Raw genomic sequence first — 20,000 nt, forward strand, 5'->3', positions numbered from 1 at the left:
CTGGGCTAATAGTGCCGGGAAATTAAGCTCACATCACACTTAGTATCTCTCTCTCTCTCTCTCTCTCTCTCTCTCTCTCTCTCTCTCTCTCTCTCTCTCTCTCTCTCTGTCTCTCTCTCTTCTTTCTCTTAGTCTCTCTCTCTCTCCCTCTCTCTCTCTCCCTCCTTCTCTCTTTCGGTCTCAGTCTCTCCCTCTCTCTCTCTCTCTCTTCCTCGCTCTCTCTTTCAGTCTTTCTCTCAATCTCCCTCTCCCTCTCCCTCTCCCTCTCTCTCTCTCTCTCTCTCTCTCTCTCTCCCTCTCTCTCTCTCTCTCTCTCTCTCTCTCTCTCATCACATGGGAGCTTCGTCCCCATTAAAGGACTGTCCTGTGATTGGATACATCCATAATGTGTGATATGGTGTGGTGGTGGTGTGTGTGTGTGTGTGTGCACATACATGTGTGTGTGTGTGTGTGTGTGTGTGTGTGTGTGTGTGTGTGTGTGTGTGCGTGCGTGTTCCTCTTTGATGTGTGCACACCTCTCTCCCCTCAGTGATCGGCGCAAAGCTCTCCGGTCGCCGTAAACCAGAGTTTACCTCCTCAATATTCATATATTCATAAACCGCCGTGCATGCATAATTAATGTTGCACACATTACAAGAATGATCAAAGAGGGAAATAGTTCACGACCCCCAAGAAAAGTCAAGTGCATCATGCTAATGAGGCAAATCAACTTTAACCCATTCTGCGCGGGGAACCCGTTTTGGTGTTTTAGCATCACGTCATGCTTTAGCTATTGAAAAATAGCAGATCTACAAGCTCATAGCGCGCCACAAGCTTGTAGGTCTGCTATTTTTGAAAAATCGAAGAACGACTGACATTTTTTTTAGAATCTGATCTCAGGTCAGAATGGGTTCATCAGACCAGTGGTGTGTGTCCAGTGGAAACATCGTATGAATCTGATCTCAGGTCAGAATGGGTTAAGTGCACCTCGACAACAGCAACAGACGCACACTTGAGACCCGCGTATGAGACTGTGTCTGTGTAGACTATAGAGAAACCTCCTTACCCTTCAGGAAAGGAAAAGTTAAAAAAAATAACTGTGTTGTTCCAATGAATTTAATAGAGGTTTATTACTAATATCATTGATTTATTGCGACCGGAGGTCACAGTTAAGTATGAAACCTTTGCGTTTTTTGACACCTAACTCAAATCCCCATCGCTCAGCCCAAACATTTAGATTTTCTTTTCGATTCTGACGAATCTCTCTACGAGAGGCTAAAAGATTTAACCCCCAAATATGGTCGCGAAGAGCAACGCTTGAGCCTCAAAATCACTCTTACCTTTTGTACAAATGCAAAATCTAAGCTGCTTTTTCTTTTGCCCCACTTGTTTGTGGGGTGTTCGTCACCATATTAAACGCGGCTTATTTTTCAATAAAAAAGGTGTTTTAATCCAGGTTTCGGAATCCTCCATTGTAAATGCGCAAGAGAACCCTGGCCGCTAGGGGGCGCGGCCAATGTTCTGTTTTTAAAATGGAGAGAAAACCAAGATGGCCACCAGATTCCGAGACAGAGTGGATTCAAATACCTTTTGTATTGAAAAATAAGCCGCGTATACGCGTTTAATATGGTCATATATGGCTAGTGCACGCGGCAGTGTCGCTTCTCGGCTCGCCCTCAGGCGTCTTACTGGTTAAAAGAATAAAAAGGAGGAAATAAGAGTTCCACCTGACAGCAATGAACAGTTTATCATTGGGATCCTCCGGAGGACTGAGGCTTAACCCATTTAGGACTGACGTCGAAATTAAAAAAAATAAAGTATTTTCAAAATGTATTTTCTATATCAGTGGTTCTCAATATTTCATGTCAAGGAACCCCAAAAGTTATATGCAATATGCCGCCGACCCCCATCTGAAAATATGTTGTTCCTTCCAGGGACCCCCCAGAAGCAAAGATTTGAGTTAAAAACTGAAACTCTGAAAGATTATATATATTCAAAGATTTTCACGATTCTTAAAAAATAGCAGACTGACTATCTGCTATTTTTCGATTGCTAAAGTATAACATAATGCTTAAGAATGTCATTTACAGTAGATAGCATGTTGTTTACTTTAGACAGACAGGCTGGATGTTTAGCTGGTATCCTATAGTTCCTTTGAAGCACTACATTGTTATCGTTGACTATTTACCCTGATGTCCGCCGTCGTTTGTCAACCCGCCGTCATGACATTTTAACTCTAATCTCTAAAAACTTAAGTCCAAGTCGCTCCCGTCTCTGGACAAACGTGTCGGTTTTAAAATGCCTAGAATTGTAAATTGATGTGTTGTAAATAATTAACTGACTCGCCGCAAATAATTAGTCCCATTCAGCCCATTTCTAATGTCATATTATCAAGTGCCTCAATAAATACTGTCTGCTGTGCTGCCGACACGTCGTTGTAAAACCGTTAACCCATTCTGAACGGGAACCCCTTTTGGTGTCAGCATCATGTTATGCTTTAGCTATTGAAAAATAGCAGACCTACAAGCTCATAGCGCGCCACCGAGTGGCGCGCTACGAGCTTGTAGGTCTGCTATTTTTTGAAAAATCGAATAACGACTGACATTTTTCAGAATCTGATCTCAGGTCAGAATGGGTTAATCAGACCAGTGTGTGTCCAGTGGAAACCTCGTATGAATCTGATCTCAGGTCAGAATGGGTTAACTACTTCAACCCCCGTATTCTTTGTCGACCAGAGAAGAGAGAGTTCCCAAATCTCTTCGCCAGAAATAGACAATCTACAAGATCACTTGATCTACAAAGATCCACTTGTATATCAGCTTGTAGATCGGCTATTTTCGCAGAATGTTCGCCACCCCTAAAAATAGGTATACGCTGGGGTTCATGTGGTTACCAGAGTGAAGCTACAAAAGAGCGTCGCAGTCCCGCCCCCCTTTCATGACGACGCCAGGCCCAGGAAATAGTTCCCAATGCATTTTTCCCTCGTAGACATTTCAAAACGTATTTATTTAAAGACCTTATATAAGCGTCGTACGAAGCCAACTCTTGTCGTGACAAGTCAGGACCACAAACACAATATTTTGGACCAAACAAATAATTACAAAGAAGAAAAAACGAAAAAGTGTTGTAACCTGCCGCTTTCTTCTTCTTTCTAATCATTTGTTCGGCCCCGAAAAGTTGTGCTTTGTCGTCATGGTTTGTCACGACAAGAGTTGGCTTTGTTCGAGGCTTAAAAGGTCTTTAAATAAATACTTTCTGAAACGTCTATGAGGGAAATTAACGGAGAATAATTTCCTGGGCCCTCGTAGGGGGCGGGACTGCGACACACGCAGTCCCGCGTGTCTCTATACACGCATAGATGATTCAGTGCACATCGTCTCCTATGGTCACATATATATTATATAGGTATATTATAGGACATGCACTGGAGCGCTGCCAGATGCTCTCACTATACTCTGATTGATCGCAACGTATTGATTAAACAGCCAGCATTCATATCAGCATGCATTAACCCATTTTGGGCCGGGAACCCCTTTTGCATCATGTTATACTTTAGCTATTGAGAAAACAGCAGATCTACAAGCTCGTAGCGCGGCACCGAGTGCCGCGCTACGAGCTTGTAGGTCTGCTGTTTTTGAAAAATCGTAAAAATGTAGTGCATTAATTAACGTTTTTTACTCAAATCTTTGCTTCTGGGGGGGGGGGGGGGGGGGGGGTCCCTGGAACAACATATTTTCAGATGGGGGTTTGGTGGCCGATTACATATATTTCGTGGGGTCCTTGACATGAAACCGTTTGAGCAGAGAACCACTGACTCGTTCCCAGGTCTAAATGGGTTAAACACTCACGCACGCACTCACACGCACACACACACACACACACAGACAAATAGCATTCAAAAGTATCCACCCATAGCAACCGACCACAGAGGCAGGAGGAGCGCTGCAACATGCTTTGCATTCAGCCACGGTTGTTGCCACTCTCTCTCTCTCAAACAAACCTATCAATTATGAAAAGGCCTTTTCTGCAAGCTAAGCTCCCCTCGGGGGACAGTTTGTCCAAGAGGACTCGAATCAATCCAGATTACGGAACGATGGCAATCGTTCCGTAATCTGTACTGTACTCCAGTGGATCAACGGTGAGAGAGGACGCTGGAGCTTGCAGTACAATTCCAATCATGATACAGTGTGACAGACAGTGGCATGAGAGCTGCCCCCCGTCCCCCCGTCCCCCCCAGAAGGAGATTCTGTGGGTGGGGGGGGGGGGGTCAAGGCTCTTCTCAGTTCCAAATGAGAGGTCTGCCTTGCCGACTTATAAAAGACCGAAGTGATGTCATTTTAAAAGGAAATAGCCTTTAGCATGTGCTCAAAATATACAATGAGAAAGCTCTGTTGTGTGAGAGGAACAAGTCATAAGACAGGGTGTCTGTCGTCGAGATGCCGAAAATAAATACCGTGGGCAAATCGACTAGCCTCACTCAGACCCACGGCGTCCGTCCATTGCAAGCCTGCAGATGAACTATTACCAGCGTATGACAAAGTATAAAACGGTTTGGGAACCACCGGTGTACTGTGAACCACGCTCTGGAAACGCCTGTATGTAGTGCTAATGAGAGAGAAGCAAAACATCAAAGTCTATGTGGCCTAATAACGTGTCCTTGACCCACAGGACCCTCTCTCTCTCGACAAAGATCCTTCCTGCCAACTGGCTCGGAGCTATTAGGCCCACCGATCTGTCTGGATGAGAGAGTGTCTGTCAGGTATGACGGTGGAGAATAAACAACAGGGGGATTTTAGATCGCCTCATATAAGAACTGTGTTTGAAAAATAAACATGTCATCCCGGCCGTTTCACTCACATGGATATGAAGAATCAACCTGACTGAGAGAAAACGCTAATGTCACCGCTAGCGAATTAGTTACATTTTCGCTAGAAAACAGACGGTATCATTATATGAGTGACTGACTGTCGCAAACGATACAGAGACACACGTCCCTGACAATAACGCAGAGACGGCTTGTTTATTTTTTGGACCACAACCACTTGTATGAAACGATTTTAAGATGAGCCCATGTTATTCTCCATAGAGAAATTACTTCCGCGAACCAGGGGGGAATCGAAGGGATTGAGCGAGTTATACGTCAGGACTTCGGTGCTTTATTATATAGGGCCGTATTGTAGCCGTATTCAGGAAGCCACCCTAGCAGCCTCGATCCCCACAGACGTAAACATTATAGACATGCCAAACGTTAGACAAAGTGCCAAGAGGGCTGCAGGGCTTCAACAGAGGGATTCTCTGTGGCGCGCCGCAACCTGAAACCCATATTAATCCAGTGAGCATTATTCAATAACATATATATATAGTTATGATACAGGAGGGAAGCACTTTTTAAACGTCCGAGTTGAGGAGGATACGACTGACTCACATCAGAGTAGAAAGACGCTCATGTGTGTTCGGTCAAAGTCAAAGAGCCTAAATTCTTCGGAGCATATTCTGAAGAAACTCTTTGTCTTCGTTGGCGTGTTCTTCTATGAATACCGATAAAAGAAGGTATTGTGTGTCCTCCTTTGACTTCTACGTGGTGTCATGCAGTCCCTGCATCTACAAGCACACAAGGCTGTGAGCTTGTAGATTTGGTGATTCTAAAACAATGTCTTCTAAATCCTGAGAGTTTTCTGAAAAAAGCCATGTTTCTATGTCAGTGGTTCTCAAACATTTTCATGTCGACAAGGACCCCCAGATATATGTAATTGGCCGCCGACCACCATCTGAAAATATGTTGTTCCAGGGACCCCCCCCCCCCCCCCCAGAAGCAAAGATATGAGTTCAAAACATTTGCTCTGAAAGAATTTATATTTAAAGATTTGCGACACATTTTCACGATTCTTTTTGAAAAATAGCAGATCTACAAGCTCGTAGCGCGGCACTCGGTTTTATGGCGTTATTGAACCCCACATGCCAAAATCCGGTAAAACAATGTTGTAAGGAAATGTACAGTATTATACAGTTAGTAGTCTAAGAACAGCTGTGGGAGTAGCATAATATACAGCAGCTGCATGTCTCTCAGTGCACTGCAGTGACACTCTGTGATTATTTCCCATAATCATATTAAAAAAAATATATATATCATTTTCGGGCCAAATGCAACGAGACGGAGCGCCTGGGAGGGGTGCACGGCCAAAATAGTTTGGGGACGGCCTCTACACCAGTGTATTTTCTTTTCTGTTCTTTCCTGTTATTGTGGGAGAAAAACATATCGACAAAAGTCTTCCCCACAATGAGGCTGCTGTGGTTTTAAGTGGTTAAAGTGGCTAAATAATTATCCCATTTGAGCGTCGGAATATATGACGAAGGCAATGAGAAATAATCCATCAATCAGGTGGTTCACATCATAGTAGTACGTTAGTGTAGTGGACTACTACTTACTGCTCCCTGGGAAGTGTGCAGCATTACGCGACGTCGTCATGCAACCCGTTCAGTAGGTCTATTTAATATGCTGTAACTGGTTCTGATTCTATTAGAGTAAATTAAATTCCCCCCCCAAAAAGATTGTCTGTACAAGGTTTGTCTGCACTTTTCCCAGCAAACACCAGTTATTCACACACACAGGGAATAGACTTAGGTTAATGTTTCTTTGCTCAAGAGCACTTTGGCTGTTATAAATAGAAACAATTGCCCTATCCCAGCAGATTTTCACAAACATTTTTTAACGCTGTTGGTTTTTTTTTTGGTGCTTTATTTAGATCAGGACACACGCCAGGAAGGAGTCAATTAAGAATCAAACACTTTGAACCGTGCGTTCCTATTTCGAGCATTGTCTAACATTGTCAACGCGCAACGTTGTCAACGCATCGTGATGATGTGAAGCATTGAGGTGTGTGTGGGCTCGTAAGATCGACTATTATCACTATTCATTATAGGAGCAAGTAAGCAGGGGTCCAGGGACCCTCAGGGGTCCTTAAGGGGGTTTAAAAAAAATGGACCCTAATACGTGTCTGTAACTCTGAGAGGCAGCGTACAATTGAGTGGACAATTTGGAAACTCTGAGAGTTATGTAGGACAGGTGCTTGAAATGATAACATTTTGAGAACCACTGTTCCATTCGGCCAGCTACCCGGCAGTGTTGCCCACCACGGGTAAATAAAACCTTCGGGCAGGTAGAGTTTGCTCTCAGCCGGTTGCCCGACGGGGAAAGGGCTTGTTTGAGAGGGGGGGACGCAACGGTCTATACACGCAACGCAATATACAGTATCTGTCTAAACACTCTGGTCTGTGGAATGTAAAAAATGACAGCACTTGCTGTTATTTGCGGTTATAACAGTATTTTTCTTTTTAAATAACAAGTGTGAACCCCATAGTCATATTATTCATAGCCATGTAGCTATTTGGCATACAAATTGAGGTGTGACATTCTTTTTTATCACAAAGCCTCAATGTAAAAAAGAAAACAGCAATTACATTTTTAAGTGTCATTTTTATAATGGGGGGATTTACTTTTTGGGCAAAGTGGGCAAGTGCCTCTGAGACCTTAGTGTCAAACCCTGCTATACTGTCATTCGTGTTTACCTGACCAGTAGCAGGGGTTGACACCGACGCTTGCCCCGACTGCCCGGGGCAGGTAAATAAAATGGTCGACCGGGCGGGCAGGTTTGCACTTTGAGTGGGGATGGAACCATCTTTAGTTCGCTATATGAACACAACACGAGGGTCGGGATGTATCTGTCTTGAACGTGGTCAGAGTGCTCCGACGCTCCGTGTCCCCCCCCACTCTCCCGATCTCTCTCTCCCAATGTATTCCATGTGACTTAACCCATTCTGGGGCGGTAACCCCTTTTGGGTGTTAGCATTATGTTATGCTTTATAGCTATTGAAAAATAGCAGATCTACAAGCTCATACGAGCTTGAAGGTCTGCTATTTTTGAAAAAATCGACTGACATAGAAACATAGCTTTTTCAGAAAGCTGTCAGGATGTAGATAACATTTTTAGAATCTGATCTCAGGTCAGAATGGGTAAAAAAAAGGAAAGGAAACATTTCGGGGGAAAAAGTGGCCATTACCTGAGGGCACGTATAGAACATGACCTGTACTTGCCCCCGACCCCTGAGTATAGGCTACCACTGGCCTCCCCCAAAAAAGGCCAACATGGTTCTCCCCAAAGAGACATCTGGGGCTTCAGCCCCTGCCCTTTTTTTACCCGTCTGTAAAACAAACAACCGCCCTCTCCTCCAGACCATGAATGCAGCATTTATTGCGGTGAAAGAAATGCAAAATGCCACACCGGAAGGCAGCGTTCAGAATTGCTTTTTTTCGTCCTGAACCTGAACGCAACATTTTTGCGTTGGAACACATTTGTTTTCGAATGTCGTATAATAACCCGCTTCTCCGGTATAGATAAAGAGTGCTGGGTTGGTTGCGCCCCGAAAATATCAGATCTACAAGCTCTTTTTGTCCAAAAGTGCCCTCTTACTTACGACTGAGATTTCAGCCCCTGCCTATATATGCGCAGCTGCGCGACATGAGACTAATTACTTAGAGCGACAGAGAGAGAGAGAGGAGCGTGTGTGTGTACATGTGTGCGTGTGTATGTCAATTTTACAAAGGTGCAGACAATCAGAAATCAGCAGAGAGTGAGCAATGTTTGCGCTACTCTATGCCGAATTGAAGTGGACTCAGACCCAGACTTTTTTTTCCTCCCTGGCTGGAAATAAAAACGTCTGGGTTTCCGAGGCTACTCTCTAACACTCTCTGCACGTCCCTGCCCCCATAGCAGCCTCCCTCCCTCCCTCCCTCGCTCGGTTTCGGTCTCTCTCTCTCACCTTGAAGTTGCTGGCGTTCACCCAGCCGCTGGCCACGCCGTCCACCATCCGGTCCAGCGCCGTCTGGTCCTGCTCCAGCTCCGGCGTCCTCCGCTCGTCCACGATGCCGTCTATGAGCTCGGGGCCCGCCGCCAGCCTCCGGCCCAGGTCCTTCTGCAGCACCTGCTCCACGCACTGCTCCATGCTCACCGTCGTCACCACCTCCTCCTCCTCCTGCTGCTCCTCCTCCATCCCTCCGTGGCGGTGGTGGTGGTGCTCCGAGGTGGCGGGGCACGGACTCGAGGGGCCACAGGAAGGGGGACTCGAGGTGCCACCGGAAGGGAACTCGAGGGGCCACCGGAGGAGACTCCGCAAAAGCTCTCCGTGTGTGCAGGAGACCTTCAAGGCCGCAGTGTCTCTGTAGCTTCAGAGGTTCTTCTCCTCGCCCTCCCAACGCTCTCCAACTCCCCCCGAGGACGTTGGTTATTATAACCACCTCAACCAACCGCCTCTCCGGGTCGATGGAATTATCTGGAGGATATATTACGTACGTATTCTGTGCCGTGCACAGAGATTATACTATTCCTTTTATTTATAGTTCAACTGCAGCCAGCGTGGGTGAATAAGACCGTAGATTGGACGTATCCCTGTGGATGAGGAGGAGGGCTGCACGTCATTCTTCAGTATAGTTGTGTGCTCCTGTAAAAAAAAAGGTGATAAGACGAGTTTATTTTGTGACAGGGCATTTCAACAGTTAAGTCAATTTATTAAGCCATTCTGGGCGGCCCGGGAACCCCTTTTGGTGTTTTAAGCATTATTTATACTTTAGTTATTAAAAAAGATAGCAGATCTACAAGCTCATAGCGCGGCAAAATCGTGAAAATGTGGCGCAGATCTTCGAATATATATTCTTTCACAGCGAACGTTTTTAACTATTTTTTTTGCTTCTGAGAGGGTCCCTGCTGGAACAAAGTTTATTTTCAGATGGGGGTCGGTGGCCAGTTACATATTTTTGGGGGTCCTTGACATGAAAATGTTTGAGTACAGAAACATAGGGTTTTCAGAAAACTGTCAGGATTTAGAAGGCATTTGTAGAATCGTCCTCAGGTCATGGGTTAAAAGTGCTTTTACACAAAACATTATTGATTGACTGATTGAAAATATCATTCACAGTATGTAGATTGGGTAGGATACATTTCAACACAGCCTGGTCAAAACATAATATGCTACCAAACTTGTCTTGTTTACATCAGGGTCGTCCAATTTCAAGCATTGAAACATATACATACAGTAGACTGAGAGAGCATTACAGTGTCACTATATAACTGTGACGAATTTAAATAGGAGCCATGCAGCCAATGCATGAATAGTACACACACAAGTTTGAATACAATGAATGAACAATTAAGCAACTAAAAACATTCCATTACTCAGTCGGAGGATAGGAAGTCATTCAGTCTAAAGTTAAATTCAGCTGAATTAACATGTTAACCTTCACACATCACACATCATGGGGATCCCTTTTTTTATATATATATTAAATGTATTAATTTTGGTTTGGCTATGTTATTATTATACTGTTATTATAGCAGCAAATACATTCATTGTATTATAACAAACAATGTCTCTTCTGGTTTAGCCACTTTAGCTTCAAGCCTGTGCTAATGTTAGCTAGCATAGCATCATGCTATTATAAACATATAGGTTTATTGTTAGGAGAGGTTTTTTACGAACCTGTATACAGTGACTTTAGGCGTTATAACGCTGCATAGCTGCTGTTCCCGTGCACGCACGCACACACACACGGGCTGGGCGAGCATGGACGGATCGAAGACGCTCTCTCTCTGATCGATTGATTCGCTTCCAAGAAAAAAAAAGTCAAAGTGGCTCCAAAAAAGAGAGAGAGAGAGAGAGAGAAAACTACCGGCTGTTAAGAAGAGGACATTTTAGTCCTATTTTATGGCTTTGTAGTGACCCCGCTTTAGCAGGTCATTATAATGCAGCTTTTAAGGCATTTTAAGGTTGAGAAAATAAACCCGAAAGTCATTCATCGGAATTCGTAACGCGTATTATTCAAATCTTATTATTATTTGCCTAAATCAAACAGCGACGTGTGTCCCATTTCAGACACCGTATCCCGGGTGGAGGAGTTATTGCACAGCAGTGACACCTCCTGGTGGAAGTTGGCAAGACTCCTTAAAAGGTCAAAGAAAATCCCGCAGAAAGGAGGAGGGGGGAATTCAATTATACTGTAACGTGCTGGTCCCAAACTTTTTCATGTCAAGGACCCCCAAATTGACACAAATTAGCCCGCGGACCCCCATGTGAAAAGATATGCCAAGAAGAGAAGATTTAGCAGTGATTCTTAACCCGGTTAATTTCAAGGACCCCCAGTTTGACATGCATATAGTCTACAGATCCCCATGTAATGGCATTTCTATCTCTGGGACCCCAATTTATATTGATAAAATCAATGTTAATTTAACTCTGAGAGTGTACAAATGAAATAGACCCGCGTGGGGTACATTTGTACACTCTCAATAATTAGCTGGGGACCCCCTGGAACTCCCTCAAGGATCCCTGGGGGTCCCCGGACCCCACTTTGGGAACCCACTGCTGTAATAGACAAACTGTCACTTGCAGGTGTCCCCTTAACCCTCTAAGACCCGCATTAATTTCTACTTGCAAAAAATAGATTTCAACCTTACTACTACTTTGTAGTTTGTATACTACTATAGGCCTAAGACTAAAAAATATGTTAAATCTTTTTTTATAATAATATAATGTACTACTAGGACTAAGACTAAAAAATATGTTAAAAATAAATAAATAAATAAAGTTTGATAAAAAACTTATAATAATTCTATTTATATAATAATATAATAAATTAATAATTTACATTTGGGGGATATCTTTCACAATAATGAATAAAACATGTTCTAGACATTCTAATGATCACAAAAAAACATATATTACAATTATTTTAACTACTTTTATTAGGGTAAAGGCCAAACGTCTTAGGTTAAAAAATGTCCAGACATTTTTTATTTGTGTGGATTTCAGCCTCTGTGGGGGGTATTTATATGCAAATATCATGACCAATGGCATTGAAATGGCATTGCAATCACTGATGACGTTTAGGTGAAAAAAGAACAGAAAAGATTATAATAATTTAGTAATTAATTAAAATAATTTTTTTGCTAAAAAGCAACGCTGGGTCTTAGAGGGTTAACCCTGTAAGGGTCTTAGAGGGTTAACCCTGTAAGACCCAGCGTTGCTTTTTAGCAACAATTTTATTTTAGCCTTGGCCCTTGCCTTGTGATATTCCACTTTCAAGCCGGGCATTTCCATTCCTAGCCCATCATTATTCAACTTTATTAATGTGACAACAAAATGCATCCTTCCAAATAAATCATCAGCCCTTCAAACCAACATCGTAAAGTGTACTCCAGAATATAGCCCTGAAGGCCTCTAACTATAGTTACCCAGACTAGACCCTTGAGTTTTTAATTTTAATGTTCATATCTGTATTTAAAGGTATAAAGTTTTATTTTTTATTTATTTTCCCAGGTGGGTTGCAGATTTTAAATCAATAAGAGAGTATAGCCATTTATCAGCTTAATCTTTTATAGTGTTCCTGTTCCACACCCACACCCACAACACCAGAGGGAGTGCAACAAACCATGTACAACCCAGATTCGGCACAAACAAGGGACTAAATTATTTTCGCTCCTATGCCACCAAAATGTGGAACGCCCTACCAACAGTCATTAAGACATGTGAATCCCTTGACTCCTTCAAAACCACTCTCAAAGGGCACCTACGGATGGCTGCAATTCGAAACTGGCCTCTGTAAAATCTGAATCCCCCCCACCGCCCCCCCTTTTCCCCTCACTGTATATGTATCCTTTCCCTTTTTGCTTCCTACATGATGAATTCCTGTTCTGTTCTTTAACTACATAGAAGTGTCTATTTGTATGTCTCTAAATGTTTTGATGAATTGAACAATGTGGACCCTGTTGTAAACAAGTGTAATGCTTAATTGGGTCGTCCACTCACAGTTAACAGTCTCTGTATTGAGTTTGTGCTTAAAATGTACTGTAATTCTACAAACTGTTAATAAATATTTCAATCAATCAAAACCAGTCTGCTCATTTGTTATTTCTTGTTTATCTTGTATCCTGTATAGGTTCTCTCTCCTGATTTGGTCTCCAGACATGAAAGTGCATTTTCTGTCCATTAAAGATGGAGTGCTGTGATTACTCTACATGGTTAGAATATTTAAATATGTCTTGGTAAATGGTGAATTAATTTAATATACCGGTAGCTCCTTGTAAAGTGTGAGGCACTTTACATTCACCCATTCACACACCAATGTCACATGAGGAAAACATGCAAGGCACCAACCTGATCATTGGGAGCAATTAGGGGTTCAGTCTTGCTCAAGGACACTTCAACAGTAACTCTGGGGTAGCCCGGGTTCGAACTGGGAACCTCGTGGTTCCCTGTATATTTCTGAGCCCCTCCTGGGTTTAATGTTTGTCTTGTCTAGACAAACACTAAAAACGTCATCGACAATGGATAGAGTTTAATGTTTGTTTTGTCTCCAACGCAAACATTAAATGCCATTAACGATGAACAGAGTTTAATATTCGTTTTGTCTGTCGCTGAGGAAATCGGCATATGCATGTCAGATGATACGGATTGGTAAAGCGCCCCTCAGTGAAAGCTGAAAGAGTCAAAAGGCCTAATCGAAATACACCACGTTAGTGTCATCATAATATCATATACCTTTCACCTAACCCTTTATCATACAACTGCTGTGGGTGCGGCTTCAGTTCAGACGGATCACCACCTCCCGAAAACCAGGCCTAATTAATGAACTGGTGGGCGTGGCCACATAAAACATTATTTTAACACTTTGTCTTTCCCTAGTAGGCTACCTACCTACCTGATGTGTTAGGGAGGAGGGGGGTATTCCATCTTTAAAGTGCTCGACAGACATGAGGGAGACCCCTGATTACTATCATTATATAGTAATTAACACTTACTTTAACAATGGAATAATATCACTTATAATCATTATATATTGGGTGCCCGTGGTGGTCATGTCTACTGATCAGAGGCAGTACATGCTGGTCCCAGTTGTCGTCCCAGCACTGCCTCCTGCTGGCGCGGAGGTTTCCCCTGAACAGGCCCAGTCTGCCCTCGGCGCTGCAGGGGAAGTCGGACATGAGGGACTTCAGCTGCCGGGCCAGCACCTGGAAGTCCTCGAAGATCAGTCCGTTCTCCCCGTGCCTCACCAGCTCGTGTAAACAGTCGAAGCGGACGGCACAGACGGGCAGGCAGCAGCCGAACATGTCCACCACCTTCATGGGCAAGTCCAGGCCACTGGAGGACCTGTGGAGGCAGACGCCCAGGTCAGCTGAACCCAACAGGACGGGGTAGTCCTCGGCCTCCAGCCAGGGAGTGCAGATCTTCACGTGGTCAAAGACTAGAGTGTCTATCAGTTTTCTGTAACGCTCCTTCTGTGGGCCCTTCCCTGTGATGACGCAGACCAAAGACGGCAGGGAAGTTCCATTTCTGATAAAGCCTTCGTAGTTCTCAAGAGCCTTCAGAAGAACAGAGAAGTCTTCGTCCTCCGTCCAACTGGTGCCGCTGAGCAACAGTGCAGGTCTGTCCGAGGTCAGGGTGACGGTGTCGTCCGCGAGGTTGCGGGCCGTGAAGGCTGTCCTCTCCACAGACCCGTCCATGTGCTTGACACTACCACTAGGCCCAAACTGAGGATGGCTCTTGGCTAGTTTCACGAAGAGCTTATGCTGGAGATTGACTGGAGTCTCCTTGAACGTGGAAGGAGGATTGTCGTACAGCGTCGTCGCCTCGATGCCCCAGTTCTCCAACAGGTCGTCTTTCATGGCGTTGGTAACACAGAGGTGGTGGTGGGCGGCCAGTCGATGGTAAACGTGCTTCCGCGCACGGCGCACACCAGACCCACCACAGCGATGCCAGGCAAGCCCGGGGGATTCTGCATGAGAACGTGAGACTGCACGTCCATGTCCGTCAGCACGCGGAGGAGCTGTAGCGACTGAAGGACGACCTTTGTCACATACGTAGCGATTCCGGGTCCCACTCCGATGCCCTTCATCTCCGCGACAGGGACGATCCTTATTCTGTCGTCTAGGAGTATGTCGCGATGCGGTTCGGTACCCAAGATCCCCACCAGGCTGACGTGGTAACCGTGTCTACTGAGGGACAGGGAGTGGTACTGCATGCGGGCCTTGCGGGGACTCCGTCCAATGTCCCCGAGGACGAGGACACAGACCCGCCGGTCACACTGAGCATCTCGTGAGCGCGTTCGTCGTGAGAACTGAATAAACCGATGGCTGCAGGCAATGACAGGCAATGACACCAATGACCAATTAGTCACATTAATGCTTCTCAAACAGAGGCCTGCAGCAAGGAGGCTTACAATTAGTAAATAAATATATACATATTTGGGTATAAAGGACATGTTGTTGTGCCATGGCACCCTTCACAGACTTTAAAGGTTACCAGAGTTTTGGTATATGATGTCATGCAGAGCATGAACCGTTGCCCAAATAAGGACTATTTTCTTTTTCATCTTCATGTGGTCAGCCTGTGTGTATGACTATATCGTATGAATCGGGGTAGTGCCATGGCTGTTATGGCAAACTGCAGTGCAGTGGCAAGTGGGGAAAACTGCACAAAATGGATGGAGCACGCACAAATAAAATAATACGTCACACAGCTCTTTACACCTGTAATTAACCTGTGTGCGTGAAACTGATTCTGGGTTGAATCAATTATTTTATTTGATTCTGGGTTGAATCAATCCAGAATTACAATTACAATTTACAATTTGGGCATTTAGCAGACGCTCTTAATCCAGAGCGACTTACATTAAGCAAGAACAAAAGCATGGGAATACATCACATAAAAGCATTTATCATGAAACATGCGTAAGCTAAGAAAGTAACAGTGGAATATCTATATAATGAAACTATACATATAAACTATACATATATACTACTATGCTATACATATGTACTATGGCGTGCTATGACTATATACAATGCAATTCTAGTGCTGTCTACATAACATGCTATAAGTCTGTTTCAAATGCTATCTAAGTCTACAGAAGTGCCTATCTAAGGGCGTAGAATCGACCTGGTTGATTTTTTTATACAATGATAGTTAGGATATGGACCCGTATGGGTCTGTAACTCTTGAGAGTTAAATTAACATTGATTTTAGAATATAAATTGGGGGTCCCAGAGATAGAAATATGCCATTCAATGGGGGATTAAATAATAGTATACCGGTAGTATGAGAAGTACCCAACAACCAACAGTGGGGGGCAGCAATACGCCGCCTGGCCGCCAATGGGCGGATCTTTTCAGCAGGAAACACAAGTGAAGATGTTTCCGGGTAGCAACCGTATGGTCAATGATAGCAACGCATCATAAACAACAGACGGAGGGGTAAACAACAGCCAGCATGCACTTACTAGAGAGATATTAGCAATTATTATTATTAATAAAACTCATGCTCATGTATTAAGACACACCGCTTTGCTGTCCTCAAAGACGTTCTTCATTTTAGACGCTTTTGTAATATGGATTACGACCACGCACAGGTAACGGTTTTGTTCTTTGTTTAACTTTTTTTTTTATCATCAAGTAACAAAAGAAAACTCACATATTTTGTGTTTTCAGTTCACTGCACATTTTCTGCTGTAAACACCTTTATTACTGCAGCTGTAAAATTGTTTAGGCCTATAATGTTGTGTTGAGTGTTGACGATATTTGCTAAGTTATTTATTTTGTTTTCCACTTGGACAGAGACAGAGTAGCACACGGCGGAGGGAATTGCCATCTCTTCCACAGGTAAATATATGACTGCAGTCTGCAGTCAGTGTTTGCAGCAAAAACTGATTTTTGGTCGAATAATTCGCCTAGAAAAGAGATGTGCAGACATTGGTTAGCAGGTCAGAATTAGAACAAAATCAACTTTATTGTCACAGGTTTTTTTCCCCAGGTGTAAAACAGTGTGTGAATTCATCTTTTTGTTATTTCCATAAAACAAAGGGAAGCAAAAAAAGGGGGTGACAATTAGTAAAAACAAACATATGTACATATTTGTGTGTAATCAATTGACTTGATTAAATTACAGATGGGCCCATGGGCCATCACAGTGCCCTCAAAACATAATACAGCATTGTTCATTTTAAATCATATTTTATAATAATGATTTAAACTGGGATAGATGTCTGATCCTAAGTATAGGCTACACAGTCACAGTTAAAAACTCTGAGTGTTAATTGAACTTAATTCACTCTGAGTCTGAGAGTTATGAATGCATGAATTAAATGAACACTTAAGTCTTCCGTTGAGTGGACTCCAGTGTGCGTGCCTCAGATAGGCCTATAATCTAATCCTCAATCCGTGGCAGATGGAAATATAGCCACGTACAGATTTAGCATGGGATTATACCACCACGTAGGGCTATCGTATGAGATGTTACACTGTAACAGTTACAGTGTCATGTCACCTGACTGCTGGGTTCGCATCCTGGCTATGAAACCAAAGGTAAGAGGCTTCAGTGGTTGCTGACTGTATGTCGGCTTGTTTTTTTGTATCATTATGACATTTCTATAGGTGCGTTCAGTGGTGGAACGTATAGCTAAATGCATTTACTCAACCCATTCTGGACGGGAACCACTTTAGGTGTTTTAAGGATTATGTTATATTTTTAGCTATTGAAAAATAGCAGATCACAAGCTCACAGTGTGGCACCGGGATGCCATGCTGCTACGAGCTTGTAGATCTGCTATTTTTGAAAGATCATGAAAATGTAGTGCACATTTGGAAATATATATTCTTCCAGAGCGGACATTTTTAACTCAAATCTTTGCTTCTGGGGAGGTCCCTAGCTGGAACAACATATTTTCAGATGGAGGTCGGCGGCCAATTACTATAATTTATATTTTTGGGCCGTCCTTGACATGAAAAAGGTTGAGCACCACTGACATAGAAACGCAGGTTTTTCATAAAACCTTTACAATTTAGAAGACATTTGTAGAATCGTTGTCAGGTCTAAATGGTACTGCATGTACAATCTTAACATATTTGCGAGTGTTTCCAATTTCCAGTACTTTGACTTCTATACTCCACTACATCTCATTAGCAAATATTCCAATTGGTGTCTCAATTTATTTCTGAATTTGCACAAGAAAAAAGAAGAAAAACATAACCTAAACAAAAGAAGGAAAAATGAAGCAAATATTACACTACATTTATTTGAAAACTATGGTTACTAAACCACTTCAGCCCTATATCATTTGTGCCATTTGAGCTTGTAGATTGGCTATTTTCAGATGATCTTTTGGCATTTTAAAACTTGAAATGAGACATTCTGCATAATGAGTACCCTCTTTCTCTCTCTCTCTCTCTCTCTCTCTCTCTCTCTCTCTCTCTCTCTCTCTCTCTCTCTCTCTCTCTCTCTCTCTCTCTCTCTCTCTCTCTCTCTCTCTCTCTCTCTCCCCCCTCAGCATGGCCAGCGGGCACTTCCTGCCATGCCATCGTAAGTGGGAAATTAATCACCAGCTATACTTTTATTTTTCACTTCCACTATACCGTAGATGCTAACGTTCATACTGTAGTAGGCACTTTGTCACTCAACTTTGAGCAACCACGCACTGTGTCTTGGAAATTCATTTAGCCATTCAACGTAACCATTTCAGCGGTACATATTTTATCGTATACGACAGATGTCAATGCAGCTCACAACGCGTGGTCTCGTGACGTGAAAAATGTTTAAAGATTATAAAAGTTGCTCAAATGTGCTGGTTGGGACGAGGGGGGGGAGGGGGGACAATCGTCACCTCTGAATGCTGTAATGGTGTTGACGTTACACTTGCCAGATTGTCTAATTGATACGTCTTCTGCTTTTCTTTTTGCTACATGACACGTGGACACATGAAGTCAAGAAACTGTCGGTAAGTTGGTACCTATGGTTGAATTTCCTACGAATTAAATTCAATCTGTATGTATATTTGTATCTATATTTGTTGGGAAGCACGTGCTTTCATTCATACTTGTTTTACTTTGAATATGTTGTGCAGAAGATGCTCCAGTAATCAAAACCAGAAGGAAAAAAGCCAGAAGGACTTCAAGGGACACCAATGGTTTAGAAGGTAGGTCTCTCTCAAACACAAGACAAGAACTTATCAAAACATTACAATAAAAATTGTAATAAAAAATAAAATCAGTAGTGGAATAAACATGTATAATATAAATTAAGTGTATTGAGACATTTTTTTAAGACTTACATTTTGTTCAAAGTGAACTTTTTTTTTGTTTTGCCAAATGCGTTTCAGATTACAATAACATCACGTTGACAAAAGATTACCAAAGAGTTTTATTTCATTGTGTGTTGGATAACATGTCTCAAGCTTATTTCTGAAGTACCGTTTTTCGTGCTGAAATTAACTGAATCCAGTAGCTTTCTCTAAAATGACACAAAAACATGCGTTGGAAAAAAATGGTCGTCAATAATAGTATAATGTCAAGTATACCAGGATTCGTAGTCAATGGAATTAACAAGCCAGACTACCGGTATGACCATTAAAGGAGAATTCCATGCTAGAATGCTTTCTTATCTTTCTTACCTTTCTTTGTAGTTGTTACGTCCCCACCAAAGAGGTCCAGGTGTTTTTTTGTGCAAAAACTCCTTATTGGCTATTTCCCCTACCATAAGCCCTCAATGAATTGCATTGCATTGAATGGGAATTGAATGGGGCTATGGGGTGTTATGCTAGTTTGCTTATTTCCATCGAAAGAAGTAGTAAAGTGTGCCGCTTGGGATATTATTTACATTATGAAGAGAGGATATATACAAATAAATTATAATTTTGAGCGATGGAAATAAGCGAATTAGCACAACACCCCATAGCCACATTCAATTCCCATTCAATTCAATGCAATTCATTTAGGGCTTATGGTAGGGGAAATGGCCAATAAGGAGCTTTTGCACAAAATAACACCTGGACCTCTTTGGTGGGGACGTAACAACTACAAAGAAAGGTAAGAAAGCCATTTAGTATGGAATTCTCCTTTAAAGACCTACTCAGAGTCCAGTTCTCGGTATACTCCACCTAAAACAGGAGTATTATGAACGGGCCTTTGAAGTGTCCTTGTCTGTGT

At 42.9% G+C, this 20,000-nt stretch overlaps 1 protein-coding gene and 1 pseudogene across 2 annotated transcripts in view; one reads left to right on the top strand and one right to left on the bottom strand.

Moving 5' to 3' along the window:
- Positions 1-13,844: 13,844 nt before the first annotated feature.
- LOC308311706 (chitobiosyldiphosphodolichol beta-mannosyltransferase-like) lies at positions 13,845-16,393 on the bottom strand (annotated as a pseudogene). Its single transcript has 2 exons — positions 16,364-16,393; positions 13,845-15,142 (listed from the first exon to the last, which is right to left on the bottom strand). The product of its transcript is annotated as a chitobiosyldiphosphodolichol beta-mannosyltransferase-like (transcript).
- tmem237b (transmembrane protein 237b) overlaps positions 16,259-20,000 on the top strand; it is a 12,248-nt gene continuing 8,506 nt past the window's right edge. The window contains exons 1-5 of the mRNA XM_080758732.1: positions 16,259-16,432; positions 16,638-16,682; positions 18,347-18,378; positions 18,780-18,793; positions 18,920-18,991. Coding sequence (XP_080614858.1) covers positions 16,412-16,432; positions 16,638-16,682; positions 18,347-18,378; positions 18,780-18,793; positions 18,920-18,991 — 184 coding nt within the window. The 5' untranslated portion in view covers positions 16,259-16,411. The remainder of the gene's footprint in view (positions 16,433-16,637; positions 16,683-18,346; positions 18,379-18,779; positions 18,794-18,919; positions 18,992-20,000) is intronic.

Source organism: Protomyctophum bolini (genome assembly GCF_963924005.1).
Source record: "Protomyctophum bolini genome assembly, chromosome: 24".
Taxonomy (NCBI): domain Eukaryota; kingdom Metazoa; phylum Chordata; class Actinopteri; order Myctophiformes; family Myctophidae; genus Protomyctophum; species Protomyctophum bolini.